General features: G+C 57.2%; 1 protein-coding gene across 1 annotated transcript; it reads left to right on the top strand.

Annotated features, from left to right (window-relative positions):
- The first annotated feature begins 58 nt into the window (after positions 1–58).
- On the top strand, positions 59–8,548 carry PDAP1 (PDGFA associated protein 1). Its single transcript, XM_007536279.3, has 6 exons — positions 59–204; positions 2,682–2,773; positions 3,653–3,760; positions 5,284–5,405; positions 6,896–7,047; positions 7,910–8,548. The coding sequence occupies exons 1-6, from the start codon at positions 192–194 to the stop codon at positions 7,966–7,968; spliced, it is 546 nt and encodes a 181-aa protein (XP_007536341.1). The 5' UTR covers positions 59–191; the 3' UTR covers positions 7,969–8,548.
- Positions 8,549–8,855: the final 307 nt, after the last annotated feature.

The raw sequence follows: 8,855 nt of genomic DNA, 5'->3' as shown, positions 1-8,855 counted from the left end.
CAGCGCGAGGGCGCGCCTGGGATCAGGCGGCGAGCGGGGCAGTCTTGGCGTCGGGCGCTAGCCTCTCGGAGGCCCCCGGTCCTCGCGGCGGCGGCGGCGCGCGGCGGGGCCGGGCGGAAGAAGTCGATCCCTAAGTGTTTCCGCTTCCTGTGTCATTTCGAGGCGCCGCCGCCGCAGCCTCCGGAGTCGAGATGCCTAAAGGAGGTGAGGGGAGTGCGCGCGTGGCCGGTGGGCCTCGAGGGAGCCCCCGAGACTGGCCTCCGCTGCCCCCTCGGCCAGCGGGCGGCCGGAAGAGCAACGCAGAGCGAGGGCGGCCGGGGGCCGGGCCGGGGCCTCGTTGCCCAATTGTCCCGCTGGAGACACTGAGCGCGGCTCGGAGGCCTGGAGCTTCTCCCTCGGAGGCCCGGGGACCCCCGAGGGTTCCTTGCCGACGGGGGAAGCCTGATTCCGGGCGCGAGGGGACTGGGGTTCCCTCCGCCTCCGGGTGGAATGAGTCACCGCCTCCGGGGCCCGTCCAGCGAATGCTCACCCACCCACCCAGCCCCACCCCACCCCCACCTTGGGCCTGTGGACCAGCCTCCCGATCCACTCGGTTTCGGGTTTCTCTTGTGCACGTGGGGGTTCGCGGTCGCCATTGACCTCACAATAGCAGGCGAGGCCTGAGCGAGGTGACCCACGTGGGGCGCAGCTGTTGTGGCCGGGGGCTCAGGATGCGCGGCCTCCCGGTCCCTGCAGCCCAGCCCCCAGGTCCCTGAGTTCTCCATCGGAAGCCCAGCTGCTCGCATGTCTCGCCCTCTGGTCTCTAACCCCGAGGGTCTGGAGCAAGTGACTCACCTCTCCCAGCCTGTCCGACCCTCCGGGAGCACCCGGCAAACTCCCCCCTTAGCGTGGAGAGTCGGGGCGATGCCACTGTGGGCACCCCCCTCCCCAAAGTGCACAGACGCTCAGAGTTAATGTCCGCAGCAGCCTACAGGAGGTGGGAAAGGTCTCAAACCCGTGCAGCTTCCTTCTGGGTTAAACTGCTCTCTCAGGTGCTGGGGTCTGCAAAGCTGAGTCTACTTTCAGCCCACTCCATGGCATTGTGGGGGGGGGGGGCATATCTTCCGCTTGGGCGGGGTGGTGCTTCGGCTCTGGCATTGGTGCTGTGAGCCACGGCTACAGTTAGGAAACCCTACATGTGGGTTCTTGGTTCTTGGGCTCTTGGCTGGGGAAAGCTTTGTAGGCAGGCAAAATGCATGGTTCATGTCTGCAACAGATTTTTACTTCAGAAACAAGAAAGTCGAGATTCTTTTGTTTCTAACTTAAAAAAAAAAGATTCTTCAAGAGCTAAGGACCACTGTAGCTGCAAAATAATTTTTCTTAATTTTTGTTTACATTTCTACCAGAGTACTCATCAGCTCTGGTGGTGCTGGGGAATTGAACCTGGGGCATTGGTGCCTCAGGCACCAAAAGCCTTTTTGCATCACCATTATGTTGCCTGCCATGTCCTGGAAGACAGGGAAACACTTTTGATAAAAGTTGGTGTCCATACATCTGAGTCTGGTATCTGAGTGTACACACTGGGGCCCAGGACAAGGCAGTTGTGAATTGCTACCGAGTAGATCAAGAGGACAAAAGAAGGCATTTGTTTTTAATGAAGTTTTACCACAGCAGTATAAAAATTTTGCCATTAGGTCATGCTAATCCCACGTCTGTAGTCATAGCTTTGTGGTCAACACTGAGAGTCTAGTTCATGCCCCACACCATATGGCTGACACACTGTTGCCCTTGCCCCCATTCAGCAGCCTCCTCTGTTTTCTGCATAGGCGAGGGGGAGTGGGTTTCCTCAGTGGTATCTTCTCACAATAGGACATAGAACTCAGCCTGAGATGCCCGTGGGAGCCCAGGTATTCATTAAAAATGGGTGGTGTGGTCTGTGGTGGCAATTAGGGCTGGTGTGGCAGCTGCTGTATAGGAACCAGGAGGCAGCCTGGGCGGCCCTGCAGCATGGCTGGTTAATTACAGTCTGTGCTCTCAGCTGGGGACTTGCCAGAGCTACCCCCGAGACCGGCAGCAGGGTGCCACCCCCCGTAGAAAACTGGCTAGTGGCTTCAGTGGGAATCACCCAGGTGGCCCGGCTCCAGCAGTTCAGCCTGGCAGACCTGCTTGTCATAGACAGGCTTCCATCACTTGTCACAGTCTGGACTCAGATGTGGTCAGCATCGCTCTCAGCTTGGCCTGCCAGCCGCGCCTCTTACTGTAAGAACCAGGAAGTCGGGCGTGCTGCTCAGCCTCAGGTCTCGGCCAGCGCTTTACCCCGCTATCGGCCACCTGCAGCCAATACTCTGAGTGGCCAGTGTTCTGTGCTCGTGCTCTCACCAGATGCCTGGGAAGGCAGTGGGGGGCGCTGCTCCCACAGCACAGGGGCGGGTCTGTTTCTACACCAGCTGCCCAGGGACAGCAGCTTCGTAACCACAGATCCAGCGGTCTGAGGACCGAGTCAGCCCATGGTTGTGCTGGCAAGTGTTAAGGGGAAAGTGCTGCAGGGGAGCAGGAGCACCCGTGGGGTGGTCCAGTGTTGGAATGGCACCCCAGGGCATGGGGGCTGAGCCAGCAACATGTCCTTTCCGGGGGCCACCTCTGTGTGGAGGGGTCAGTCATGCCGCTTTGTCCCCTTTCCTGAAGTGCCTGTTCCTGTGCAGGGAGAAAGGGGGGCCACAAAGGCCGGGCGAGGCAGTACACAAGCCCTGAGGAGATCGACGCGCAGCTCCAGGCTGAGAAGCAGAAGGCCAGGGTGAGTGCCTGCGGGCCAGCTCTGGGTGGGGGTGCAGGGAGGCCCGGAACCCCCACGGCCCTGCAGAGAGGGGCTCTGCAGCATCTGTCAGCTCTTGGCTTGGGTGGTCACTGTTCTCGACTGGGGTGGGAGCTGGGGGGCTGCACCTTCTGCTCGTCAGCAGCCCCACTTGGGACAGCCCCCCTTCCAGCACAGTGCCGTCGCCTTCTCACCTGGGTGGTCCTCCCTGCCGGCCCAGCGGGTCCCTCCGCTCTGTCCTTGTGGTCCTTTCTCTAGTCCTCCGTGGGGACATAGAATGCTCTCGCTGTTGTCATTACTGTTACATCTTCCACAGCTGGGTGGCTGAAGCAAAGTCAGTGCAGATGGGTGGGCAAGGGGCATTGTGGTTCCGTGCCTGGGATCCATATTGAATTGTGGGGGTGGGGGGAGGACTGGGCCTTGGCAGGCCTGTGGGTGGGTGACAGGGTAGGGGAGGCATAAGTTCCCAGGGCTGCAGGGAGGGTGGAGTCTGCCAACTGCTGTCTAGGGAGCAGCCGGGCATCTGCGGGCATGGGGAGTGACCACCTGGCGAGTGAGGGCACAGGAGGGGTTGATCAGGATGTTGGTTTCCAGTCCCGTCACCTAGTCCTGACTCAGTGAAGCTTCTCACCTGCCCCACCCTGGCCCTTAGGTTGAGAAGGTGCTTGAGGCCTTTCCTGGCTGCTTGGGGTCTTGTTAGATTGGGCACAGCTTCCAGGTCCCACTGGGCCCAAGCTGCCATGGGGAAAGCTCCTTCACTCCTGGTCCTGCTCTCTGTGGACATAGGGCTGGGGGAGGGGTCACAGTCGTGGGGATTTGTTTTGCATTTTTGATCCTGCAGGTTGTGCATTTCTGAAACAGGAAGAAGAGGAGGAAGAAGAAGGTGGGGATGGGGCTGCAGGAGACCCCAAAAAGGAGAAGAAGTCCCTAGACTCAGACGAGAGTGAGGATGAAGATGACGATTATCAGGTAGCGAGTGCTAGGAGCCTCTTGGGTGTTGGTGGAGGGGCTGTGAGTGCCACTCAGTCTCATACTAGGTGCAGGTAGGCTCTATGTACCTACTAGTTTGTTCTGTAATAGGGACATACAGGTAGTGAGGAAATAGATTAATTGTAAGTAGTAAGAAAGACTAAAAAACAGACATTGGTCGGGTGACTGGGAGCAGACTGACAAGGAGCTACTTTTTTTTTTTTTTTAACTAGAGCACTGCTCAGCTCTGGCTTATGGTGGTGGGATTGAACCCTGAGATTTTGTAGCCTCAGGCATGAGAGTCTCTTTGCATAACCATTATGCTTTCTACCCCTGTCAGAGGAGCTACTATTAAACTGAGATCTGACGTGTTATCAGGAAAAGGTGGAGCAGACCCAAACCCAGGTCTGTTACAATGATAGCAGATCAATAAAAATGGGCTCTGGCTCTAAAGAGCCAGCTGTGTGCCTCCAGTGCAGAGGTCTGGGGTAGATGCAACTGTTAGGGCTGTGACTGGGTGGGTCAGCTGGGGAGTGGTCAGGACGGGGATGAGTAGGTGTTGTGGGCACTGACGGAGGCCCTGACATGGGGGAAGGGAGGCTGGCTTGTTGGGAAGGCGGCCACAGGTATCCAGACGGGAAGTTGCAGCCCTGTTTGGGTGGTGGCCATGGTCCTGGAGATGAGCCCGCAGGTTCCAGCTCTGCTTTAGAGAAATGGGCAGGTGTGAAGGAAAGGGGAGCAGGATCGTGCTGAGGGTGGAGGGGAGGAGCAGGCTGGGAGATGAATCTCCACCTCCTCTTAAAGGACTCAGTGTTGAGGGTCTGATGGAGGTGGGGCCCGAGCCCTGGAAGATGGTCTTTCTTTTTTTTTTTAAATTCACTTATTTTTGGATACAGACAGAAATTAAGAGGAAGGGGGATATAGAGAGGGAGAGAGTCAGAAAGAGACCTGCAGCCCTACTTCACCACACATGAAGCTTTCTTCCTGCAGATGGGGATCAGTGGCTTGAACCCTGTTCCTTGCATACTGTAATGTATGTGCTTAACCAGGTGCACCACCACCTGGCCCCAGGTGGTCCTATTGATTGAAGAGAAGCGAGGCTGGACAGGGCCTGAGCTCTGACCAGACCTGCTCTGCTCAGAACTGCCATCTGTCCTTCCGTGGGGGTGGTGGGAGGTGCAGGCCCCAAGTTCTCGGGCCTGTAGGTGTGGTGATCCCATGGCTCCTTGTCAAGTCACAATTCTCTCCCTCCCAAGGTGCCTAAGAATTGGATACACCTACTGCCCTACTGTGGGGACCCGTCATCTACAGATGAACCTGCACAGAACTGATTTCTAGAGCTGAGCTCAGGGTGGAGGGGTAGCGTTCTGTGCCCAGTGCCTGTAAGCCAGTCATCTGTGCCTGGGCTCCATTGCCCCGCCCCCACTGTGGGCCTCGGTGGAGCAAATGTGTGTGGGGGGAGGTGGCCTTCTGGGGCACAGCAGACTCCACATCCACGCCCGCTGCTTGTTCTATCTCATTAGCAAAAGCGCAAAGGTGTTGAAGGACTCATCGACATCGAGAACCCCAACCGGGTGGCACAGACAACCAAAAAAGTCACACAGCTGGACCTGGATGGCCCCAAGGAGCTTTCCAGGAGAGAACGGTAACCTCGCCTGCCACCCGGCCGTGAAGGGGAAAGGAGTTGGGGGGCCCACCTAGTGGGGGTATTTCTCTTCCCCAAGGCCCTATAGTATCCTTAGTAGCTACTCAACAGGAAACAAAAGACCAATTGTTTTTTTCTGCCAGTAGAAACATGGCAGAGTGGGACCAGAAGAGAACGCACTTGGTAGAGTGTGGGTCTGACAATGTGTGAGGTCCTGGGTTTGAGCTCAGTCTCCACGTGGGGGCACCGAGGAGGCTCCATGGATGATGGAGCAGCACTGTAGTGTCTCTCTCCTCAGTCTCTCTAAAAGAAAATAGCAGCGGGTTAAGCGCACATGGCACGAAGTGCAAGGACCAGCGTAAAGGTCCCAGTTTGAGCCCCCGGCTCCCCCACCTGTGTGTGTGGGGGGGATCCGCTTCACAAGCAGTGAAGTAGGTCTGTAGGTGTCTGTCTTTCTCTCCTGTCTTCCTCTCCTCTTGATTTCTCTCTGTCCTATCCAACAACAATGACATCAATAACAACAATAAAACAAAAACAAGGGCACAAAAGGGAAAATAGTGTATATATTTAAAAAAAAAAGGTGGTGGGGGGGAGAAAACAGGCTTGAGATTCTGACCCAGGGATATGGAAGCGGGCACCTACTGTATGACCTGACTTCTCGGTTATAGCCTCTGGAACAGGGAGCTGCCTCAGTTTCTCCCGGTGGGGCTGCTAGGATTGAACCCACTTTCCTGGGTTCCTCCCATGATGGAAAGTCCCATCAGGAGCCCCACAAGCGGGAGTTGGACTAGAGACTGCCAGGGCCTCTCTCTGTGCTGAGGCCCCAACAGCCTCCCGGCCTGGACTGTATAACCCTTTGTCTGGAGCAGACACCCTCGTTCCCCTGGGACAGGTTCCACCAGTGTAAAAGGGATCCAGTTCTTCTGCCCTTTGGGGCTGCAGAGAGGAAACCATGGAGGCCTGCAGCTGTGGGGGGGTGGCCTGCAGATCGTCTGGGCAATCCTGCAACCCCAGACACTCTGGCCCCTATTTCTGAACACAGGCTTGGGGGTGCCAATCTTTTCCTGGGCTGGCAGGCAGCCTCATCTGTGGCAGGCAAGACATCCACTGGGCCAGCTTCCTCTGACAGCTTACCCTCCCCATGCCCAGGCCTGTAGTCTGGTCCCACTTGAGGCAGCTCAAGGGTCTCAGCTGATCTGAGAACGCTGTGTCAGCCTGACTGCCTGCCCACCCCCTGCAAGGGGTTTCTAGTTCCAGCCTCTCCTCTCTGCTGGGACTTGGCAAAGCTCACGGCTGAGCTCCCTCCTCCCTCGACTCTGCGTCTGGGGACTTTGAGGGCGATTAGACGGCCCATCCATCCTGGCTTGCTCCGCTTGAGGCCCGTCCTTGGGCTCTTTGAGGGGGCAGAGTCCACTCAGGAAGGAGACAGAAGGAGCTCAGCTGGTGAGTGGGGTGGGTGGCCTCTGTTGACACCCGTTTCTTCCAAATAGGGAAGAAATCGAGAAGCAGAAAGCAAAAGAGCGGTACATGAAGATGCATCTAGCGGGGAAGACAGAGCAGGCCAAGGCTGACCTGGCCCGCCTGGCCATCATTCGCAAACAGCGCGAGGAGGCGGCCAGGAAGAAGGAGGAGGAGCGGAAAGGTAGTGGGGCTGCCCTTGGGGGTGTGGACAGACAGACATGGTGTGTGACCTGGCTGCCTCATAGCCACCACCAAGGTCTCTGGTGCCTTGTGCCGCCAGGAGAACCCGGCCTCTCCAGCCCCCCCAGGGACAGGTGACCCTAATGCAGTGAAGGAGCTGGTTGCTCTGGGCCTGGTCACTTTTATTGTTTTTAATATTATTTGCTTATTGGTAGAGACAGAAATTGAGAGGAGAGGGAGATAAAGAGGACAGAGATACCTGTAGACCTGTTTCACTGTATGTGGGGGAGTAGGAGCTTGAACCCAGGTCCTTGCATGTGGTGGTGTCTGCACTTTACCAGGTGTACCATCACAAGCCCCCAGTTGCTGTTTTTTTATTATTTTAATTGCTAACAGGGTTATTGCTGCTACTTCTGGAGGCCATTCTTCCTTTTTTTTTTTTAAATTTTTTATTTGATAAGACCAAGAGAAATTGAGAGGGGAATGGGAGATAGACACCTGCAGACCTGCTTCACCACTTGTGAAGGGTGATCCCCCTCAGGTGTGGAGCAGGGCCTCAAACCTGGGTCCTCGGGCATGATGGTATGTGTGTACTAGGTGCACCACTGTCTGCCCTATCCTCCCGTTTCTGTTTTATACTTCAGATCCTGGGATGGGGGTGGGGGAACAAGAGTTTGCCCACCTAATGCTTGCCATGTCCTCTGGAGGGGACAGTCCCACGGACATACACAGCTGGAGGCATGTCCTTCTCTGCCGGCCGAGCAGGTAGCACAGAACCTCCACTGAGGTCTCTCAGTGCGTGGGGCACGTCTGTCTGTCTTCAAGGCCACTCCGGTCTCAGCCCCCACCCTTCATACCTCCAGCTAAGGACGACGCCACCCTGTCAGGAAAGCGGATGCAGTCGCTGTCCCTCAACAAATAGCCTGGTGTGTGGGAGGAGACCAGGGAGCCGGCGCTGCCAGGACTCTGTGCACCCACCCCACGCCTGACGCCACCGTGGCCACCCTCGCAGCCAGGAGCCCCACGGCCTAGGGGCCTGTTCATCTTGGCACAGCATGGTTTAAGGGGGGTGGTGGGGGTTGGGGGGAGGGGGCAGCTGCTATCTTTGGGACAGAAAGATGCAGGACAGCATTTCATAGGTAACCATTTGGGTGTGTTGGCTGTTTTTAGAATCAGAACCCATGTGGGGTGGCTTGGGAGGTGGGGGGAAGAGCTTCTTTTGGGCCCTGGAGCATGGAAGGGAGGGGGTGCTGGTGTGGGGGCGGCTGCTCGCTCACTTGCCGGCTGACCTTGGGCCCCTGGGGGTCAGGTCTCACCCCTGGCCGGTCCGTCCTCCCCTCTGCCCTTTCCTACTCCCCCTGCCCACCTGACCAGGGCAACCCCATTTTTAACCCCACCCTCAAATCATTTCAAGAGCCCCGTTTACCGTGCAGCACCCGGGCAGAACCCACACCACAGACTCGACTTGTATATTTGGCAGATTAAACTCAACATTATCATAATGCTTGTCCTGCTCTGTCTGTGGGCCTCATGTCCAGGCCCGTCACCCACAAGGTTTGTCGTGCAGTAAAGTGCACCCAGCGGGGTGAAGGATTGGGCCCAAGCATCTGAGCTAGCAGAGAGCTTGGGACTTGGGAGCCAGTCTCCCCTTAGCCAGGCAGGATTCCCATCCACTGACCATAACAGACCTGGCCGCAGCCTTGGGTGCAATGCCCAGTGACCACAGGCTCAGCATATGGTGTGGGCTCCCTCTCTCGATAGCTACTGGCAGTGTGTGGCACAGAGCAGGGCCCAGGGTCATGTCCTCCA

Source organism: Erinaceus europaeus, chromosome 15 (genome assembly GCF_950295315.1).
Source record: "Erinaceus europaeus chromosome 15, mEriEur2.1, whole genome shotgun sequence".
In the NCBI taxonomy this organism is placed as follows: Eukaryota; Metazoa; Chordata; class Mammalia; order Eulipotyphla; family Erinaceidae; genus Erinaceus; species Erinaceus europaeus.
Note: the sequence above shows the minus strand (reverse complement) of the source record. Positions and strands in the feature narration are given on the sequence as shown.

Bases quoted from the DNA above. Each gene is read 5' to 3' on its own strand.
- PDAP1 (XM_007536279.3), top strand. The intron at 3,761-5,283 runs GTAGCGAGTGCT...CTATCTCATTAG, and splicing joins ATGAAGATGACGATTATCAG to CAAAAGCGCAAAGGTGTTGA. The intron at 5,406-6,895 runs GTAACCTCGCCT...TCTTCCAAATAG, and splicing joins GAGCTTTCCAGGAGAGAACG to GGAAGAAATCGAGAAGCAGA.